The sequence below is a fragment of the Tupaia chinensis genome, unplaced genomic scaffold (genome assembly GCF_000334495.1).
Source record: "Tupaia chinensis unplaced genomic scaffold, TupChi_1.0 Scaffold000159_1, whole genome shotgun sequence".
Taxonomy (NCBI): Eukaryota; Metazoa; Chordata; class Mammalia; order Scandentia; family Tupaiidae; genus Tupaia; species Tupaia belangeri.
This window is the reverse complement of record NW_006159630.1, coordinates 8,710,594-8,732,775: the sequence shown is the minus strand read 5'-3', so window position 1 is coordinate 8,732,775 and position 22,182 is coordinate 8,710,594. Positions and strand designations below refer to the sequence as shown.

General features: G+C 56.8%; 1 protein-coding gene across 4 annotated transcripts in view; it reads right to left on the bottom strand.

Moving 5' to 3' along the window:
- Positions 1 to 10,305: 10,305 nt before the first annotated feature.
- Positions 10,306 to 22,182, bottom strand: part of CDC42EP4 (CDC42 effector protein 4) — a 23,029-nt gene continuing 11,152 nt past the window's right edge. For 3 of the 4 annotated variants that reach the window (XM_006145861.2, XM_006145862.1, XM_027770807.1), the window contains exon 2: positions 10,306 to 13,085. In XM_006145861.2, coding sequence (XP_006145923.1) covers positions 11,918 to 12,973 — 1,056 coding nt within the window. In that variant the 5' untranslated portion in view covers positions 12,974 to 13,085 and the 3' untranslated portion in view covers positions 10,306 to 11,917. Of the gene's footprint in view, positions 13,086 to 17,997; positions 18,373 to 22,182 lie in introns of those variants that run through there. The other variant, XM_006145863.3, reaches the window with a different exon arrangement.

Below are 22,182 nucleotides of genomic sequence, written 5' to 3'. Positions count from 1 at the left end.
GCGGGCCTTTCCCCCCCCCCCCCCCGCCTTGGTTCACTGGACGTGTCCCTGCCCACAGTCTGGGGCTGGTTCGAGGCTGGGGTGGAGCGTAGTGCTAAGACCCTGTTGGCGGTCCTTTCTCTCTCTGTCCGTCTCTCACTCATGGAAGCAATTTAAAAAAAAAAATAGATGGGACCAGCAGTTGGAGTAATGGCTATGTCACTGGACTCCCACAGAGTTGACCACGGTTTGAGTCCCGGACCTGGTGCTTAAACTCACACCGGGCACATGTACGTGCATGCCCAGGATCCCAAGAGGAGAATGGAGGAGAAGGGATTGCGGCGTGGCCATCCCTCCTGGGGGGTGATTTCTCACTTTCTGTCTCTCTGTCTCTCTCTGTCGTTCTGGCAAGCGCACGTGACCTATAGCAAAAGCCTCTCCAAGAAAAAAAAAAAAGAAAGAAAAGGCTCCCAGGCCTGACGGGTTGTGGCGATGTCCTTGAGGAGGGGCTGGGGCTGGCAGCCTGGGTGCCCCAGCCCTGTGTGTCTCCTCTGTAGCCTCACATCGCTCTTCTGGGCCCTGGCATTTACCCAAGGCACTTGAGTTTTCCCTTATTAATTAATTTGTGGGTGGAAAGCGGCCACCGAATCACTGTATAAACAGTGGCGCGGGCTGGTAATCACCGTCATTATGAGGCTGCCGGTTCCTCTGCTGCACGCGTCCTGAGTCATCACCATCCCAGCTTTTCCCTTTCGGAATTCACTGCTCTGAAAAGCAGGGGGCAGGGCGTTAGAAAGCTCTGGCTGCAGGGCTGGCAAGGTCATCGCGGCCCCCTGGCCTTGGATCAACTGCTGCCAGGGCTGTGCTGGGGCAGTGTGGGCACACCCCGCCCATTCTATCTTGAGACCTGCCTTTGTCCCCACTTGGGTACTCTGAGTTGGTGCAAAGGGCACAGATAGTGATATCAGACAGACCAGAGTTCAAATCCCAGCAGCGTCCGCCAGCAGCCACAATCCCTGGCCAGGCAGTAAATCACCTCTCTCTGAGTCTCAGATTTCCTATCAGTAAAATGGGACCAAGGAGCACCCCTATGGGGCACCGAGGCCAGGTGCAAAGTACCTGCGGGTGCCTGGCACGGGGAGTTGTGAGAGTGGACGCCGCGGGCCAGACTGTGGGCGAGCCTGAGCTGGCAGGAGTGCGGTGGGGCAGTTTGCTCCAGACTCTTCCTCCTCGCCCACAGTCCTTCAGCTTCCTTCATGTGGCTGCTGCCCCACCCTGCCTGGGGGAGCTATGTACTCACTCACTCATTCAGTTTTTACGTGTACCCACTCTGCAGAACACAGAGCATACAAGACGGAGCCGCTCACCTGGGAGAGTGTGGATGGCAGAATAATGAGCCCCCAAAAGATGCCCACATCCTCATCCCCAGACCCTGTGACATGTCACATTCTGTGGCAAAAAGGACAGTGCAGATGGGATTAGTTAAAGGTATTTTTTCCTTGGAGAGAGATTTTTGCCATAGGATGCATGTGCTTTCCAGAGAGACAGAGAGAAAGTGAGAACTCACCTCCTGGGGGTTGGCCATGCCACAGTCTCTTCTCCTCCATCCTTCTCTCAGGATTTTTGGGCACATGCGCACGCGTACCCGGCATGATTTTCAAGCACCCAGGTCTGGGACTCAAACCGCGGTCATTCATATGGAAGTTCAGCACCTCAACCATTACTCCACCAGCTGGCCCTAGTTAAGGATCTTGAGATGGCGGGACCAGCAGTTGGTGTAATGGCTATGTCGCTGGACTCCCATGTAGCTGACCGCAGTTCAAGTCCCAGACCTGGTGGCTTAAACTCATGTTGGGTGCATGTGCATGCATGCTTAAGATCCGCAGAAGAGAATGGAGAAGGGATTGTGGTATGTCCATCCCTCCGGGGGGGGGTGATTTCTTGCTTTCTATCTCTCTGTCTCTTTCTGGCGAGCACACATGCCCTATAGCAAAAACCTCTCCAAAAGAAAAAAAAAATTCAAAAAGAAATTATTTATTTATTTGGATTATTCGGGTGGACCCAATATCATCACAAGGACCTTTCTAAGAGGGGGGCAGGAGGATCAGATGAATGAGGAAGAAGAGAACACAGACAGAGAGATTTGAAGATGTAGAGGAAGGGGTCGCGAGCCAAGGCGTGCGAATGGCCTCCGGCTGCTGGGAAAGGCTGCTGGGAAGCAGACTGGCCCCTGGGTCCTGCAGGAGGACCGCCACTCTGCAGTGCCTTGACTTTAGCCCGGTGGAAGCCCTTTGACCTCTGTCAGATGACGTGCTTGTGTTGCCTTAAGCCAATGCCCTTCGATGGCTTTTTCAGCAACAATAAGGAGATGATACAGAGAAACACGCAACGCACGGCAGGCAGTGGAGTCCTCGGGTGCTGCTAACAGAAGGCATGTAGGGAGCTCTTAGGGGACCGCTGAGCTCTCACTAGGAAGGCTCCTGGGAGGAGGCAGACAAGCTGTAGACAGGTAGGAGGCAAGCAGGGCTATGGGGACAGGGTGTATGAGGGAAACCCTTTCAGGGTCTGTAGGGTCGTCTGGCAAGCCAGTTGTTGACAGGCCCCAGGGACTAGGAGGTCCAGGCTTGGGAAGGGCCTTGAACCTGAGACCTTGGGGCGTCACCACAGAAGACTGCCTGGCAATGCTGAAGCAGACTTGCCTTTTAGAACAAGCCCTCTGGCTACGAAGTCCAGTCCAGCTCCAAAGAGGGCAGGAAGGAAGAACAGCCGGCAGACCGTGTGCCAGTTGTTGAAAAGCAGCCCCAGAAAGGAGAGCTTCTTCCTCAGCCTTAAGGTATTCCATGCTTTCTAAAGAGAAAAATACAGGGCGGGCTCCAGAGTGCAGTGGGTAGGGATGCCAGATCCCACATGGCCAACCATGGTTCCAATCCCAGCCCTAGTGGCTTGAAAACACACCAGGGGTGTGTGTGTGTGCCCCAAATCTCAACAGGATGGAGAACCTGAGGTGGGATTATAGTGTGACCATGCCACATGCCCTCTGGCAATTACAAATGAATACAGAAATAGAAAAACATGTATGGTCCAGATAAACAGTAATGACACTCTAATATGTACTCCCACCTCTCAGAGGCTGGTCCCGTGTTCCCCACGGAGTGGCCGCCCGACGAGGAGGAGGCAGAGGAAGTCTCTAGAACAGTGAGCCGCTGGCTGGCTGTGGACCCCGATGGATCGATCCTCCAGCCATGGCCTGTGTGCTCCCTTTGGTGAAGGGGGGTCCAAGGTCACAAGTTTGATCTGCTTTGGGGTCAGTTAGGTCCGGGAGAAAAACTCCATTTGGTCACCACAGACTGCCCTCCGGTCTGCTAACCTCTAAATAACTCCTGGGTCACAAGGCAGATAGGACAGATGGAAAAACCCTCCAGGCCCCGACTATCGACAAGGAGTCGATTGTGCCACGCTGTGTACAAAGCCCAGCGGGTGTGGGTGGCAGGAGCAGGAGGCAGACGGCAGCTCCCCACACTCTCAGCCTGCTAAGTTGCCCCAGCCCCGAGGGGGTGCTGAGGGAGGTTCGGCAGAGCGCAGGGACCACGTCCGGCCTGACCTTCCCTCCCATCGGGTGCTCCTCAGCTGCCCTCGCTCTGCCCCCATGGCGAGGCCTGGACTCCATCTCCCAGCCGACGGCGGTGGCCGGCTCTCTGAGCACCTCGGGCTGCTGGAACAGAGCGCTGCAGACTCGGCGGTTTCCCCAGACACCCCTCAGGGCTCTGGGAAGGCCGAGAGCAGGGAGCCGGCAGATTCCCTTCCCGGCCAGGGCTCCCTTCTGGGCTGGCAGGCGGCCACCTTCTCGCTGTGTTCTCACGTAGCAGGAAGAGCAAGACGGCGCTCCGGTCTCTTCTTCTCAAGATACTGATCCCATCACCGTCTCCCCCTCTGTGACCTCATCTCAACTAGTCACCTCCCAATGCACGTCCCGCTTGCGACTCCTCAGCCCATCCCTCTCCGTGCCAGGGCTCCCACCGAAGCATTCGGGGACTTGACACTCCATCCGCGGCACTCGCTTCCTGGCAGCAGGCTTCCTGCCCTTTCTGTCCGAAATGGCTTTATTTTATCTGAGACCAAACCGACATTCCCCAAACCAGTCCCTCCCTCAGTCTCCCATCTCGGAATGTCACCATTGGACCCTGAAGCCAAAAGCAGGGTGTCGCCTTGATCCCTGCAACGTGCCCAACCCTGCCCTCCACATCACAGGCTCCTCCTCATGCTTTCGGTCTGGGTTAAATGCCACCTCCTCGGGAGCCCCCACCCCACCCCATCGCCGTATCTAAAGAATGGGTCATTCCTGGCTTCTCCCGAGCCCTTAGCCCTATGAGCAATGCTGGTTTTGCATGGTCTCATAAATTGCATTTTTTTTCAGAGGTTTTTGCTATAAGGCGCGTGCGCTCACCAGACAGACAGAGACAGAGAGACATAAAGTGAGAAATCACCCCCCAGGGGGGATGGCCACGCTGCAATCCCTTCTCCTCCAATCTCCTCTCGGGATCTTGGGCACGCACGCACATGCACCTGGCGTGAGTTTTAAGCCACCGGGTCCGGGACGTGAACCGCGGTCGACTACGTGGGAGTGCAGCGACATAGCCATTATGCTAACTGCTGGTCCCATAAATTATATTTCTTCACTGCTCTGCCCCAAGTCCTGAGGCCACAGCCTGTGCAGGGCACTTCTCTTCTAGGCTCAACGGACACAGACCCTCAGTCCTTTAGGGGGCCTATGGAAATGTTTTCTTTCATTAAAAACCAATTTGTTGGGACCAGCAGATGGTGTAATGGTTACATTGCTGGACTCCCACATGATTGACTGTGGTTCGAGTCTAGGATTCTGAGACTTGAAACACACCAGGCGTGTGTGCACGCGTGCCCAAAATCCCAAGAAGAGAGTAGAGGAGAAGGGATTGCAGCGTGGCCATCCCACCTCGCCACCAGTATTGATTTCTCGCTTTCGGTCTCTGTCTCTCCAGCGAGTGCACGCTCCCGATAGAAAAAATCTGTCTTTTTTTTTTAAAAAAAAAATGATTTCCTTCATCCTGGTAGTGTGCGTGCACGTGAGAGTGAGAAAGAGAGGAGCATGCTCCGGAGCCTGGCAGTGCCACGGCCCCCTTCTCCAGGCCTCCAGTGCCTTGGGTCTTGCCCAGGGTGTTTCAGGCTGATCAGCCGGGGTCTGAACCCTGCCATATGGGATCTAGCTTCTCTTGAGCAGCGTGTTACCACTGTACCACAAGTCAGCCCTGATCGCCTTTAAAAACAGAGGAAAATATGTGAACCTTTAGATAGAACAAAGGGTCTTACTATATAACGTGAATATTGTCATGGTTATACAACAGTCATTGACCTCATTTTAACACCTTGCAAAAGTTAGGGGACCACAACACTCAGGGTCCACCTTGGAACTGTGTCTGTCCTGTCTGCTGTTACCCCAGCACCTCGCGGGGTGCTGGCACTAAGTGGGTACTTGGTGGATACCAGGCGAATAAACCGGGGAGCCTGTACTGTGGGTTTCGCTTTTCAGGGAGTACAGCCTCAAACTCTCTGCAGTCACGGACTGGCTGAGGCCAGGGGAGGGACCTTGGCTATGAGCAATGATACTGATCCTGCGTCACCTTCCAGGTCGGCCGGGAGATGGCACGGCCCGCTGACCACCCTTGAATTGCAGAGGGCAGGCCAGGGTCGCCTTCCCAATTTGGCCCTCAGTCTTCAGGAAGAATACTGGAAGGCCACCTCTGTGTAACCATGCCCTAAGGATGCCCTCACATGACACTTTGCTGGCTAAAAACAAGGGCCAATTTTCTTAATTAATTTAAAATAAAGTGTAACAGTTTCCTTTACAGGACTCCATAGAACAAATTTCTTTTGCTTTACATAAGAAACATGTGACCTGAAAACATTTCATTTGTCTTAAATAGGCCTTCATAAAAAAATTTTTAAAAAAAAGGAGAGAGAAGAAGGAAGAAAGAAAAAGAAGAAAAAAAGAGGAAGAAAGAAAGAGAAGAAGGAATTAGAAGAAAGAAAGAAAGAAAGAAAGAAAGAAAGAAAGAAAGAAAGAAAGAAAGAAAGAGAGAAAGAAAGAAAGAAAGGAGGAAGAAAGAGAGAGAGAGGTGCCCTACCACCCACCCTCGGGGGTATTGGTTTCCAGCACCCGACGGGACACTTGGCAATGTCTGGAGACCCTTCTGACTGCCACGCCGTGAGGGGGCGCTCTGGCATCTAGCTGGTAGAGGGTGGGAGGTCAGGCCTCGCTGACAAAGAGTGACCCAGCCACTCACATCAATAGCGCCGGTGGAGAAGCCTTCCCTGGGCGGCTCGAAAGTGCATCTCTCGGATAAATGACGTGGGCCTCTGGGGGCCGGCCCTCCACAGACCCAGTTTCTCATCTGCCTTGGCATCAAGCCCGCGGCTTACACTGAGCGACTCTGCGGAAGGCCTCCTGCCGGGGCTGGGAGACTGTACCTGGGCCTTAGTCTGTCCAAGCTGCTGTAACAAAGCAGGGTGGGCTGTCCACGACAGAAGTCTATTTCCCACAGTTCTGAGGGCTGCCGGGAAGCCCAAGATCAAAGCACCAACAGATCAGTGAGGGCCCATTTCCTGGTTCATAGGTGGCACTTTCTCTGTGTCCTCTCACAGTGAAAGGGGTGAGGGGTCTCTCAGGTGCTTCTTTTTAAGGACACTAAGCCCATCTATGAGAGCTCTGTCCTCAAGACCTAGTCACCTCATACAGGCCCCACCTCTTAATACCATCACCTTGGGAGTGAGGATTTCAACATATGAATTTCTCCGACACAAACATCCAGACTGTAGCCATCTGTTATAAGACTGGTGTTGAGGCTGTTGCCTGGGAAACCTTCCCTTCCTTTCAGAGATCCCAGACCTCTGTGTCAGAAAAGGCTGAGCTGCTTCTGGATCTATTTTAACCTGTGGAGTTTGTGAATCTTGAAACAGGCAGCTTTCCCTCTTCACCTTGCCTGGCAGGAAGCTCAGAGTCCAGTTTGCAGCCCACTGGAGAACTGTGGAGGCCCAACCAGAAAACATTTCTGTGTATTATCCTCCTGGCTCTTTGTACTGTTTGTCCCTGTGTTGTTTTCTCTCCGATCTATTTTTATCCTATTGTATTTTTTGTAAGCTGCCTTCAATCCTTTTTGGAACAAAGGAGAGCAGAATTGGAAAACAAAATTCAACAAAGCCCTGTGGCCTTGACAAGTTTTTTTTGTTTTTTTTTTTTAACGTGTCAAGTGTCATGTCAGGGTTGGATTCTTGCTGGGGAAGGCAGCTACCTTTGTCCCCTCCTGTCCCTTCCTGGGAGTTTCCCTCTTGGAGAGTGTGGCTTAGTTGGGGAGAGCAACAGGTTTGAGAGGCGAAACCACCAGCGTTTGCCTGCTCCCTCCCTCAGGAGGGCCTTTCCAGTCTCCCATCTGTCTGGTGGCAGGAAGCCAGGGGCCCAGAGGAGGTTGCAGAGGGGACGTGGACAGATCGGCACTCCCATTTCTATCCCTTTCCTCTCCAGGATCTTGACTCAGGGCCTTCAGGGCCTAGGGATGAACTGTGTGCAGTGGGCGTGCCAGGGAGGGCACCTACCCGAATGTGGAGAGTGGGGGCACCTGGGGAGCCTGAGGGGAGGGTTGAGGTGGGCCGAGGAGGGTGAGGAATATGGGGCGCACCAGGACAGCCTGCTTCCCCGCCCCGCCCCGCCCCACTCTGGTTCTGGCATCGTCCTGCACCCCGGCACCGACCACACTCTCAGCTCTCTGAGCAGCTGCATGAGCTCTTCGTCAGCCTCCGGCCTGCCCCCGATGCCAGGCCAGGAGCCAAAGTCATCCCGGCGGATTCATGATCTGTGCGCTGCCCCATGTGGGGACTGTGCTCAGTCCCTTGTTCTCACAGCCTCGCTCTCCCTCTAAAATGCAGAGGGTAGGTGGGCGTGTGACCAGACCCTGAGCTTTGAGCATTCTTAGAATCTCCACTCCCTGTGTCCAGACATCCTGTATTCCTGTTGTCCACCCTCTGCTGGACAGGGGTGTGCCTCGTGGACAGAGGAGGGGATGGCTGTGTGTGTGATGGGGTCGGAGGTGAACACCGTGCAGGACCAGCAGGGCCAACGGGAATGCAGGCCCAGGCTGCGGGCTTGAGAGGCGAGTGCCAAACTCAGCCCTGGTCCTGCCCAGCAGACAAGAGACCAGCTGGGTGAGCCTGCTGAGGTCAGGGTCCTTGTGCTCCCTGTGGGCAGGGCTGGCCAGGCCTCTGGACGAGGTGGAGCAGCAGGGTCTCGCCCCACAGCAGTAGTACTCCCCTTCCCTCGGGCATGCATCCCCGTGGGAGACAGGCACACCACCTGCCAGGCTCCCAGCTGGGCCTCTGCACTGCCCTTCCCAGCCAGGCCACTGGCCCATCCTGGTCCCAAAGTGCAAACCATCAGGTCAGGAGAGAGAGCCGAGTGGTTGTGAGAAAGGACCTGGGTGGGGGCCATGCCTGGCCGGCGTCCCAGCCCCTCCCTCGCTGGCCCTGGGCGGAAATGGGAGTGACAGGAGCAGCACCACCCTAGAGCTGTCGGAACTGAATGAGGCCATGCAGAGAACCGTGCCCGGCATGTGGCCGTCATTACCGCTCTCACTCACAGCCCCCATCACACTCAGAGGCCTGTGTTCGCTAAATATCAGCAGAGCCCCTCGGGGGTGGGGGGTGTGGGAGAGATGGCTGGATGAGGGCAGGGCTGGCCTGGCGGGGCAGGAAGCAGCTGAGATGCCAGCTCACTCCCAGGCCCATTGGGAAAGCACTGGCTGAGGTCGGAATTGGAGGTACTGGGTGGCCATCCGGACGGGCTGTGCTTCGAGCTATTCCAGGGGAAAGGGGCCCCACAGAGCCCCACTCCAGCGCCACCAGGGAAGCACTGGTTCTGTCTGTAAGAGGGTTCGAGCTCACCAGCTCAGCTGCTGGTGGAGTTGAAAACACTGAGCTAGGCCTGCTTTTAGGGATGGCAAGTCTGAACGTGCCCAGAGACAGAAAGATTTGCCACCTGGCGAATCTCGACAGAGCCATGCCCAGGGCTCCAGGGGGCCTGCGAGGCCTGGTTAGCCTGTTCTCATCCAGGGGGTCTGCGAGCCCTCAGCCAACCACGGGCTCCAGCAGATGAAGCCACCTCTGTGCAGGCCCCTGGGTCTCCCTGTGTGCCTAAAACCTGGATCCCAGAGCTGGATGCTGGCTCCTTCCGAGACCCAGGGCCCCTTGTTAGTGGGGGTGGGTGGTTTACACCGAGTCTGGGAGGGACAGCCCCTCCATCTGCCTGGCCTTACCTCCCCTGTGTGGTCCCTCCTCTCTCCATGGCCCTGGAGTTGGCTGGCAGCACGCAGCACGCAGGGACCCTGTCCCCCGCTTGGACCTCACCCCTTCTCCCCTCAGGGCCACGGCACTGCCCGGCATTTAACTCTGCTCAGCCAGGTCCCTCATTAGCTCCAATGGGCCTGTCTGGGGCAGCAGGCCCTGGGTGACGTTTTAATTATGCCTCTAGCTGCTTCCCAGGGAGCGCTGAGTGGTGTGTCCACATTTCTCTGTGGATGCTCAGGAAGGGGCAGTTCCCACCAGGAACTCAGCCGCATTGGGATCCCCAGCAGAGCCAGGCCTGGCCAGGTCCACTCCCGGGCCGAGGGGTCACCAGCCTGGGACTGACCCAGCCTTGTCTCCTGAGGTTACCCAGGAGCAATGGTGGGGAAAGGGCCTCTGGGGCACATTTCTGCATCTGGAAAAGAGCGCCCCTGAGAGTCCCCCTCCCCGAGAACAAGGCTGAACCCAGAGCCTGCCACCTATGAGCATCTTCTCCGGGTTGGGCAGTAAAGGGGAGGGTCAGAAGGGGTGGTCCCCTGCCCGGACCCCAGGAGCTGAGGGTAGAAGCTTCGATGCCAGCCAGCCACGTCCTGGCAGCACCAGGGGCTTAGAACAGAGCCTCCTGGTCTAACAGTCCCGTGCCGCACCCGCCCTGTGTGTGTCAGGGTTCCCGTTTTACCGAGAATGGGCTGCTAAGTGACCAAGTGCCCAAGGGCCCCGACTGGTAATGTGGCAGTGGCCCCCAGGTCCCAGTGCCCTGAGGACCTCCCAGGCAGAGGAGCCCATGGGGCCTTGGTCATTGAAGAGGCTCTGGATGAGTGCAGGATGGGGAGGGAGGGGCCTAAAGGACAGAGAGGAGCTCTCTGAGGCCCCCAGAGCTTCAGGGCCGGGCTGGCCCCAGCACCCCATTCCATACCCCCTCCCTGGAGCAATCCTCCCCCAAAGTGGAGACAGACACTGTTGTGCTATAGGGTCTTTTTAATGTTTCCTCACTGTTTTAACAATACCATGAAAAAAATAATACAGTTTAGGATCTGGAACTGACCAGGTGGGTCTCAAGGGCAGCCGGCAGGGCTTCTGAGCCCTCCCCTGCAGGAAAACAGGAGCGCCGCAGGCTGGGCTCAGGAACCAAGTGGTGTCTGAGTCAGGACCTGGCAAGAAAGGGGCGTGGAGCCCGCGCCATGGCCCCTGCTCCTGTGCCCACCTGTCCCCCCTCCTCTGCTGGCTACCCAGAGACGGGAGGCACTCAGCCTGTTCCGGGCAGTCACCCCCGGACTCCTGCTCCAACTCCTCCTCTATCCTTGGGGTAGGGTTACAGGAAGTGGGGGAATCTTGAATTTCAGAACACAACAAAGGCTTTCTGAGCATAAGTGTGTTCCAAATATTGCGTGGGACATACTCGTATTAAGAAGGATCTCTGTCTACCTAAACCTCGACTCTGCATTCGGTTTGTTTTGTTTCGCGTCTCCTTAAATGAGGCAACCACGCCCTCAGGGCCCTGGCCTCAGACATAGGGGAGGGAATGACAGGGTCCAAACGCAGCTAGGTACCCCCCATAGAAATAACCTATTATTAAAAAAAAAATCATTTTCCAAGAATTTTCTATGCTGGCCTCCTCTAGCTGTTAATAGCCAGGGGCGGGGCAGGTGGGCACGACACACACAGATACCCGCTGGCGTGGTCCTACTCTGGAAGCCCTACTCCGGAAGTCTGGAAGTTCTAGCTCAAGGTAAGCTGGTTTCTTTGCCACTGGACAGCGCCAGACTCTAGAATGCTAATAGTCACTGCAGATTTTCCCGGGGGAGACTTTTCTAGAAGGATCTGTCTCTCCCGGTGGCAGATCTAGTTAACACTGCTCCTGATACTGAGCTATAAGGATTTCAGCTTAATAATAAAGAACGAACGAGCCCGCAGGGACTGAGCAAGCCCCAGCCCTGGTTCTAGTGTCATCTCGCAAGGGCGCTGTCTTGACCGTGCAGGGTGCCCGGGGACAGCCCTTCCGTCCAGTCCTGTTCTTTTCCCCCGCAGAGGCTGTGTTTAGTGTGTTCAGCTCGGTTCCGGCTGGCCACCTGCTCCGCCTCACTCCAGGGGCATCAGACTGGAGGTGCAGGAGCCAGAGGGAAGGCAGGAGGGCCTCGGCTGTGCGACCCCTTCCTGCCGCACGCATGTCCCAGCAGCCGCCAGCAGTCACAGCAGAAACCCCAGCAGGGAAAGGGCGAGCCACTGTCCAGCCTCGGAGCCGCGGTCCTCCAGGCCGCCCTCCTGCTGCATGCCGCAGGAACTCAGGGTGACAGTGGCATCCATCTGGGCCGGGGTGGAGGACCAGGAGGCCGGGGAGGAGACTGATCCCTGTTGTCAGAGTACAGCCACGGGAGGCAGGGGTATGTGAAGTCAGGCATCTGTGCCAGCCTTCCTGGTCCTCCAAGGGCCCCCAGGCTCGGCCATGAGGTCCAGGGTCTGTGACCCACATGAAGCCAGGCTCCCGACTGGCCCTGCACAATAAGGTCAAAGGTCAAAACAGGGCGAGGGCAGGGTGAGGATGCTGCCAAGAGCTCCAGTGCTACCCGCTGCCGCCTCACACACGGATCTCATCCTCCTCCTCCTCGTCCATGAAGGAGAACTCCTTGTCGGGCTGCCTGGAGCCAGCGGCCCGGGCCCCGTTGGGCCCCTGGAAAGCAGGGCTGCGCTCCTCCAGGACGCCCGAGGTGCAGCTGGACAGAGAGCTGCTGTCCCGCGTGGTGTGGCTGCCCATGCTGCGGGCCGAGCCTGGGCTGGGGGCTGCTGCCGCCCACCCCTCATCTTCCAGAGCGTGGGAGGCCAGTGCAGACGAGTCCGGGCCAGCCTTGCTTTCCTGCCTGGCCCGCGGAGGGGCTGCTGCGGCACAAGGGGGAGCCAGGGCTGGACCGCTGGGGCCCTCGTCGCCACCCTCCTCCTGGGGGTCCCACTCTTCCTTGTCCATGATGCTGAGGACGTCGCCCAGCATGGAGGGCCCCAGATCGATGTGGAAGGACATGATGGACTCAGCGTGCTTCAGCCCGTGGCTGGCCTTGGGCACAACAGGCAGATCCGTCAGGTCCCCAAAGGCCTGCTCGTCCAGGAGGGGGTCGGGGACGTAGGGGCCGGCTGCCCCATTCCGCCGAGCCACCCCCTCCCCCACGCCCGCCTCCTCTTGGCTGCCCTCCTCACCATTGGCCTTCTTCACTGGGCTGGAGGACAGGCTCTTGGGCAGCTGGCTGGAGCCCCTCTCCGTAGCCTCCTTCTCATTAAGCTGGGGCAGGGACATGGCGTTCTTGACGAACAGGGCAGAGTCCCGCAGGGAGCCCAGCATATCCCTCTGCTCCCGGTCCCCTCTGGTCACAGACTGTGACCGCTTGCTGCCCCGGAACTTCCGGGACAGGAGGCTGCGTTTGGATGAGGAGGAGGAGGCCTGTTCATCCAGGGACTCACCGTCGGGCTCGCCAGCTTTGCTGTTGAGGAAGGAGGTGTCCCCGAAGGCATCCCCAGCCCGGCCCACGTGCATGGTATGGCGGAAGTCGCCTAGCGGTGCGCTGATCATCTCGGCTGTGAGGTCCACGCGGGAGCGGCGCTTGGAGTGCACCGAGCTGGACACTAGCTGCTTGAGGATCGGCATCTTGCTGGCTAGGAGGGGACGGGGCCCTCCCCGGGCAGCTGACAGGTCCGGGCTCAGATCTGAAGTCCAAGTCTAGCAGGCAGGGGCAGGCGATGACAAACAGATCACTGGGCTGCAAGCAGAGAGCAGGAGACAAGGGTCACACGGGGTGGACGTGTGCAGCGCCACCGGCCCAGCGGCTGTCATTTATACCCACTTCTACAAAATGCAACAAGCCAGCAACCCACTCCGCAACGGGCCGTGTGCTCACTCCCAGGCTCTCCGGGCGGAGGAGTGATGATGCAAATCTGGGTAGTGTCCCAGCGGCCACAGACACTGTCCCTGACACCAAAAGCTTTCATGCACAGGACAGTCCCTCCCCCCCACCCACACAGGACGGTCGGATGTGGGAGGCGGCCATCTAGGTGACAGACTCAGCCCACGAGTTGACTCCTGAGAAGAGCCAGTCTGGAGACATGCAGATTCTTCCTGCTGTCTAAGCTCGGTCCCTGTGGAGTTAGTGACACCTCAACCTGAGTCACTGTCCTCAGAGAGAAGGGAGCAGACAGGCAGGGCCCAGGGAGCCAGCAAGGCTGCTCGGTACCCCACACGCTGGGCGGTATGGCTCCGTCTCAATCAGAACTGGGGCGGGGCACCCACAGAACTGGCTCCCCGGCCTTCCAGTCTTCACAGGTGTCCCATAAATGAGGAACCTGCCTGCACCATCTCCACTGTGGGGCCCCACGCTGTTGGCTGGGCTCTGCCTTCTGCTGGCTCAGGGAGATCCAGGCTGGGAAATGTCTCCGTTTCTCATCACCAGGGGCAGAGAGGGGCAGGGACTAGACCGGAACTGGCCTAGCCCAGGAGCTGCAGGCCCGGGCCGATGTACCAGGACCCAGAGAACAGCAGGAGCAGAGCTTGGAGGGCCCCAGCACCACCTGCAGAGCTCCGGGAGGGCCACACTGAAGTTCAGCGCTGGGGTCCAAGCTGCCCCGCTCTCTCTCCAGAACTGGCCCAAAGTTAGCCCTGCCGTGTAGACGCTGGGCAAGGTGGAGAGATGTTTGTGGGGACTTAACAGAGGACAGGGTGAGAGGTGGCACTAGGCCACCAGGGCGTCCTCCCTCCCGTCCTGCTGACAGCGTGCTTCTTCCAGGGACGCTCATTCCAGCTCCCTCCCCAGTGCAGCAGCCTCCTTCCCTGCAGCGAAGTTCTGGGGCCCTTTCCTCACCCAGCTTTTGCCCCCAGCTCAGCCACTGCACCCACAGTGGCCAACATGGGCCTCACAGGTCTCCCTGTTCCTCTGTCCCTCTCCAGGCTACAGTGACCCCCCTACCAGTGCAAAAGCCTCGATCCAGTGGTGAGACCCTGCTTCCCTCGCAGCCATGGCGTGCGCCACTGCCCTCCCTGGCGCTCCGCTCCAGCCGCAGCCCAGCACTGAGCGCCAGGACTCCCAGTGGCGACACCCAAGGCCTGGCAGCCCCAGCTCCCTTCAGGGCTCAGCGGGGACACTACTGCTCCCGGGAACCCTCCCTCAGCCAGGGCGCAGCCACCCTGCCACCGGCCCCCAGGAGACTTTGGATGTCCCTTCCCTTGGTGGTCACCAGCTACTTTGTTCTAACCCTGTTGGTCGGATTGCAATCTTCCCACTGGGCTCTGAGCTTCTAGAGGGTTCCAGTGGGTCTGTTCACCTCTGAATCCTTTCCGGTGGCGTGCGCCACTCACCCGATCCTCAGATGCCCACACCTCCCTCTGCCCTCCCTGAGCCCTCGGTCTCTCCCACCCTGCTCTCACGCCAGCCCACAGCTCAGCCCCAGGGCTCTGCCCTCTCCCCTGCCCCCACCTCTCTCCTTTCCCACCAAACAGCTGCTGCTGCCGCCCCGCCGGGTGGCCGCCCCCCCACACCCAGCACACGTCCCCTCTCCTCGAGCTCAGTCAGTCACGCAGCAAACCAAGTTCCTGTTGGCTGATGGTGGACGCCAGGCACCAGCTCGGACCAGCCATGTAGGTGACCTGAGCCCGCTCACAGCCAGCAGTCAGCTCATAGCCAGGTGAGGACTCTTCTGGAAGACTTTGAGATGACCCTCTGTGATTGGTCAGCTCTCTCCCCACCAAACCCGAGGACAGTGAGGACAGTGAAGTGCCCAAACCCTACCTGAATCTCCCCCAGCTCTGCCCTCCTGCTCTCCCTCAGCACTCTGCAAACAGTAAATACTTAGCGGCCTCCTGGCTGATAAGGCCTCTGTCAGAGCTCCCCCACTGTCGTCTTCTCCCACAAAACCAGCCAGGACATATGCAAACGAGCGGGCGTGGCTGTGACAACGCTATTTACAGGGCACACCTAGGGGAGCTGCCAATGTGGCCCAGACTCTTCCTCCAGAAAGTTCTCACGTTACCTCACCTCCTGCGTCTCTGCCATTTCACTCTTCCTGTGTAATAAGGCAGTGAGCCTTAAATACACACACACATGCATGTACACGTGCGTGCACACACACACACACACAACCTTAATTTCGAAAAGAGGGGAGGCTGGGTTCAGCCCACAGGCAATATCCTGCTGACCCCGAAACACCATGGAACCCTCTGGGCCAGCCGCAGGCACCCGGACTAAACCTTGGGGAAAACCGTCTTGGGATAATGAAGAGAAAGGGATGGCAGGGAATGCCTGTTACTGTCACAGAAGGAAATCCAACCAGGTTTCGGCCCCAGCCTTGGTACCAGCACACTGCCCAGCTCCTGCTGCACCTGCCTGGGCTGGCAGCGAGGTGGGGGTGGTTCGGCCTTGTCTTTTACCTGCCTGCAGCCCAGTCCAGCCCCCGGCTCCACCCACAGAACCCTGACATCTCAGAGAGCCAGGAGGGACAATGGTGCAATGGGTTCATTTCAGGGATGAGAAAACAGGCTTACTGATGCAAAATGACATATCCAGGTTTATGCCCCAAAGGACGGAACTGGGATAGAAGCAGGGTCTCCAGGCCCTTCTCCGGCCTTTGGTGGGGAATGCCAGTGGTCAGTTCCCATCAGCAAAAGAGGCCTCCTTGCCAGGGGAGTCCAGAGAAAGGAGGAGCCTGGCTGTTGCCTCCAGAAAGTTCTTACGTAATGCTAGAGCAGATTCCCACACTGCTGAGCCTCTGGGCTAGGTCATTTTTTGTTGGGGAGTGGGGCCAACCTGTGCATTGCAGGTGGTTAGCAGCACCCCTGGGCTCTACCACGAGATGCTGGTAGCATCCATCCCCCATTCTCGACAACCCGAACTGTCTCAAGACACCGCTCAGTGACCCCTGGGAGGCAAAACTGCCCCAGATTTAAGAACCGCTGCCCTAGAGTAAAACAGGCATGGGAGTATACGGTCTACACTGTTCACCAGACAGCAACTACAACAGAACGAGGGCAGGGAGGGGACGTCGAGGGTGGGAATCGGGCAGCCGCAGTGGTGCAGCTGGAGCACAACATCCCTCTATGCTGAAGCCACATGGGAAGGTCCTGGGCTGGCACCCCGAGGCCCCCCTGTGCCTGCTGGGGAGGGGGAGGCATGCACGCATCCGTGGTCCTGGCTGGCTGGGCCTGGGGTGGGGTACAGTGTGAAGACCCTACAGAGATGCCTGCCTGTCTCCCCACACCTCCGCCACATAAGAAAAAAACAAACTTAAAAAAGAGACAGAATTGGTGGTAGGTCCTGTCTCGGTCCCGGACAAAGAAGGGAATTAGCTCAAGCCGTGAACCTCCAGAGTGAACCTCCGGGGGTGTTTTTTTTTTCAGGCACTGCGGTTTCCCCATCTTAAGTGCTCATTAGAGAGAAAAGGAAAGGCAACCACAGGCCCAGCCACCCAGGGCTCCCAGAGATGCGGCAGACCGCCGTAGCCACAGCCGTAGCCACACGGAGGGACCAAGCACCCCAGCCATGATAGCTGTGGGGGCAGGGGCTCCCACCATCCCATCAGCTGCACGGCCCCCAGTACACAGTTGCAGGAAGGGCTGTACTGGAGGGAAGAGGGGACAGTGGGCACACTTAGGTAACATCCACATGTGGCATTGCCACATTCACGTGTACCGAACCTAGGCCAGGCCCGGGGCCTCCAAGATCCTGCCCAGGCCCTCCTCGCCCCGAAAGACAGTGACAGTTCTGCCCATTGCAATCTGCTTCCTGTGGTCTGTGCCCTGCGGGGTAGGAACGAGGCCTTGTGGCTTGTGGAGAACCATCTTTAATATCCACCAGGGAAGGATCTGACAGTAGAAAGCCGGGGCCTAGAAGCCACCCCTCTGTCCCACTGGCCCAGCACGGAGGGGCTGCAGGGCCCCGCTGTTCAGGCTGGGGGTGAGGCCAGGTCCCGGGGTCTTAGAGTGAGAGCTAGGACCAGACAGGCCAAGAGACCCCTTTGAGCCCCAGTGAGGAATGCCCTGGGTCCTGAGTGACCTGGATTTACTCCCAGCTTCTGACAGAGATGGAGAGGACGGGGGAGGAGCGGGACACGGAGTTTAAGAAAGCAGGCAGCAGCCATGTGTCCACCCCAGGAGGGGGTCAGGCGCCCGGGAACTGTGGCTTTGGGAGGGGTGTTGCTAAGCATCTGTGACTCAGCTCTGGGGAAGTAGCTAAAAAAGACTGCCGGGTGATGGGCAGCCACTCCCCAGAGCCTGGCCTGGCCGGGACACCCCCGGCCCCACCCAGAAGCCACCTCCCACTCCTCCAGCAGCTCTCCCTAGCTCTCCTGAGCCCCTGGAGGGCCCTGAGCCTCACTGACCAAGGAACATTTTTTTACAGTTGGAGCAATGGGCCCTTCCAGAAGAGCCAGGCCCCGGTAAGGTTGACACCAACCCTACCCTCAGCATGTCCCGCTCCTGAGACTGAAGAGGATAACCCTTGGCCGACCCTTAGCCACCCTCCCTGGCAGGCCAGGCCAGCAGCCCCACACAGAGCAGGCTGAACCCGTGCACCCCACTCCAAACGCCCAGGCAGTGGCCACGCCTGGTGGCCTGGCCCGAGGAGCCAGACCAGAGCTCTCCTGGGTGCCCGGGAAGTCCTCCCACTCGGCCGCTGCCCAGCAGCTCACCTGGCACACAGGGGCCACAGCTTCAACACCACTGCCTCCGGGGGCTGTTCCTCCACCGTGCTTCCCTGAGTAGGTCTAACCGTCCATCCGACACCAGCTCCTGACAATGGAGTAGGCTGAGGGGGACTTGGTGCCGACCAGCCATGACTTGGGTTGGCTACAAGAAGCATCATGTATTTACTCTTCATTCGTTCATGCATTCACTCAGGGACTTACTGCAGACCTGCCCCCGTCTACACACCCTGTTAGGCCCTGGAGACAGAGCAGTAAAAATAACACACGTAGTGTGAGCGTAGGTGAAGGGGGGACGCCAGTGTAAACCTGTGAATAAAACAGTATCTCATCACTCTGGTTCCACTCGGTGATCTGAGTATGGCAGGGGGCGGCGGGGGAAGGCCCCTGAGGAAAGGGCACCTTGAGCCGAAAACCGAATGAGGCAAGGAGCCGGCTCTGTCAAGACCAGTCCAAGCAGAGGGAACAGCAGGGGCAAAGGTCCAGAGGGAGAAACAAGCTCGTGGTGTCTGAAGAACAGAATGGAGCCCCGAAGCCGGGGACCAGGTCACACAGGATCTGGGTGCCGCTGCAGGCGAGGGGCAGGCCAGGGTCCAGTCTGCATGTTTGGAAGTTCCCAGCGGCCCCTGCCATTGGAGACATGGAGGAAGCAAGCAGGATGGGTCTGGTGGCTGTGGCAGGAGCTTAGGCAGAGAGAAGGGAGGCCCGGGCAGGGGAGTGGCTAAGGAGAGCTCAGAGAGGCACACTCAGGGGGTGTTTTAGAGGCAGAGACATCAGGGGGTGCTGAGGACCTGATGGTCCATGAGAGAAAGGCAGCATCTAAGGGACCCCAGGCGTCCAGGGCCGCTCAGCACTCTCTTCTGAAGTGGGTCCCACCTGGTGGGCCAGGGCCTTTCTGGGAGGGCCGACACTTGAACGGGCTCCTGAAGGGGCTGCTAGGGGGACTCGGCAAACTGTGGGCCGTGAGTCTGTGAGAGACTGGGGGCTCAGGCTTTTGTTGCCAGAGAAAGATCTGGGGCTTTCTGGAACGCTCTCCAGCCTTACCCTGCGGAGATGAGAAGGCCAGTCAAGGGAAGACTGTTTTATTCGAGCGTGTGCGGGTTGAGGACGGAGTGAATGGAAGGAACTGTGGGCGTTCTGATGTGCGTTGGAGACTCCAGGGGGGACTTCAATGGGCACTGTGTTGTGGTTTTCGCTGACGTTCGTGCTATTTGGGATCTTTTGGCTCCTTTGTACACACTGGCCCGACACCCTCAGATCTGAAAGCAGGTTGTTTGCACGGAAGGTTAAGACACACTGTCGTAAGATACTGAGCTGAAATAGTCACACACGCACACAGCCTACGACGGGAACTTGAGCTGTCACCGTCAGGGCTCTGTACCATTTGTAGATCTGTGTCAAACATCCCCTTAAAATACCTGGGTGTGGTGAGATCCTGCGTTCAGAGATAGAAAGCCCAAATTGAGGGACTTGCCCTCAGCTATGGACTAAAGCCAGGGCTGCTTCCACAGAGACTGCAACGCACTGGCAGAAGCGCGGGTGAAAACACATTGAATGTGTGGTTTGTGTGCCTATGAAGGGTCTCAAAAGTTTGTGGAAAATGTATATTGTGGAAAAACCTCTACAAGAATCCCAAATTTGTTTTGCACCAAAAAACACTTGCATTTTAATTCTATTCTCCATTTTTCTATGAACTTTTTGAGGTCCCGTGTGTGTGTGTGTGTGTGTGTGTGTATGTGTGTATACATGTGTATTTACAAATATACGCACCTTTGCAAAGGTTATATGCACATCTACCATCATTTCATGTCTTCATTAAATTGCCTAACTTTTCCTCTTTAAAAAATAATTAATAGGGACCAGCAGGTGGCGTGGTGCTTAAGCCGCTAGACATTTCCACATGGCTGACCATGGTTCGAGTCCTGGGTCTGGTGGCTTGCTTTCTCACTTTCCCTCTGTGTGTGTGTGTGTATGTGTGTATCTCTCTGGTCAAATTAAAATAAAATGAATGAATGAATAAAAGTAAATAAATAATTCTTTTAAAAAATTAATATAAATAAAATTCTGGTATGTTCTTTCCTATACCCCAGTGGATTTTCTTGTGTACTCCAGGGGGTGCTAAAAATCCCTCACCCACAATGTCTCCTGCAGAGACGGAGCTGGAGGACGCTCAGGGGGTTACATGGCCCTCTGTCCTTGGTCAGGCTGTCAGCGTAAGAAGCAACTTTCCCAAGGTCTTGGAGATCATGAGTAACCCAGGTCACCTTAGCCCACGTAAAGGCGACCCGGATGACAGCCGCACTGGCCCGCTGCCGGGCGCCAGGCCGGATCTTCCAGTGTCTGTTACCATCTTGCTCAAGTTAAGAGCTGGGAAAGCGAAGGAAGGACTTTCCTCCCACGAGAAGCCACTCCGAAAGGAGAAAGTTACAAAAGCCTGATCGGAAAGCTGCTCAGAGCTCAAGCAGTCCCAGGATGGGGTGGTCCCAGGGCACCCGCAACTATGACAAAGTTTCTTCAAAACAGTGAGACTCGGAGACCGCCAGGCCTGGAAACCTACGCCATGGAACTAGCTCAGAGGAGGGAAAAGTCTATACACAGAGTCATCCAAGCCTTCTTAACAAAAGACTGGAAACAACCTACTATTCCGCAATGAAAGAATGGCTACGAAAACAAGGAGCTATTGACTCGACAGTCAGGCAAGGCGGGACTGTGAAGACCGTGCCGCAACACGAAGGCTGTTCACCAGATGGCATGAAGTGGGAGGGGAGGGGAGAAAGGCAGAATGTACACTTGTTTACACGTCGCGGTCCCAACTCCACACAAATATGCGTTTGACTAAAAGGGCAGGCAGGGAAAAATTAAAAAGTTACGCTAGGCTTTAAAGGAAAACTGACTTTTTAGAAAAAAAAGTTTTCTTTATTGTGGCAATTCTATTTTAATAATAATAATAAAAATCCCAAAGCATCAAAGGCTTAAGGAAAAGATTTTAATTTCAAAAACAGTTGAAAGCTAGTTCTTAGGGCTTGACAGCTACAGTCCAGTAAAAGGTACTGCTGGGGGCTGGGTGACACTGGGTCTCCATCCACTCGCTCGCTTGCTCTCTCATCTGAAAAATCTCCCATTCCTGGGGGCCAGCAGGTGGTGTGGTGGTTAAGGGCATTGGACTCCCACATAGCTGACAGTGGTTTGAGTTCTGGACCTGGCAGCTTGCTTTCTCGCTTTCCCTCTCTCTCTCTCTCTCACTCTGTCCCTCTCTGGTCAAATAAATAAATAAATAAAATAAAGTTAAAAATAATTCTAAAAACTATGAGAAAATCTCCCATTCCTTCTGCATTCTTTCTCTTCCTCACTCTCAAGCTGGGCATGTTTACTAGGTGCTCATTTTACTCTTAATTGTTTGAGTGAAGAAAGTGAGCCATCTATGACAACCTGGTGTCAGGGGGTACAGGGAGGTTAGGACCCCTATCTCCTCCAACAGCTGCTTCCTGATGCCTGAGCCTCCCCAGCTGAGCAGGAGATGGATGATAACCATCCCTCCCACCTCACCGGAGACTGGCCTGTCTCCAGTGACATCGAAGCCCAAGTTGGAGGCGAGGCTCCCACGGAGCAGCGGGATCCCATCAGAGATATCCTGGGCAGGTGAAGGCTTTGCTCCTACCCCATCTACAGCCAGGGCTCAGCAAGATGGGTCACCGCAAGGGTGCAGGATAATAAGAAGGGCCGGAGGTCGCACAAGGTGAATCAGCGCCCGGGCGTTCCGGCTGACCCCACAGAAACAGTGCTACAACCAACTGTTCCCACCTAGGGGGACCTCTGCGTGCCAGGCATTGTAGTGAGGCAACATACATTTATGCCCCAGACTCTCAAAGCTAGCCTGCGAGGAGGGGGCCGTGACTACCTCCATTTTACTGAAAGGGAACCTGGACCTCAGATGGGGGGACTTTCCCCTGCTCACTGTCACAGCTTCTCAACAGTGACCTGAGCCCATGCCACGTGGACCGGGGGTGCACAGTGTTCTGTACAAGGTAATGCTGGCAGGCTTATGCATACGCCACGGCTGAGGGATAGGGACAGGTGGGATCGGGGAGCCTAAGAACCAAAGCTCACTTGAGGGACTCCCCCACTGGAGATCTGCCCCCAAGGATCCTCAGAGGGGATCCTCCTCACCCTAGG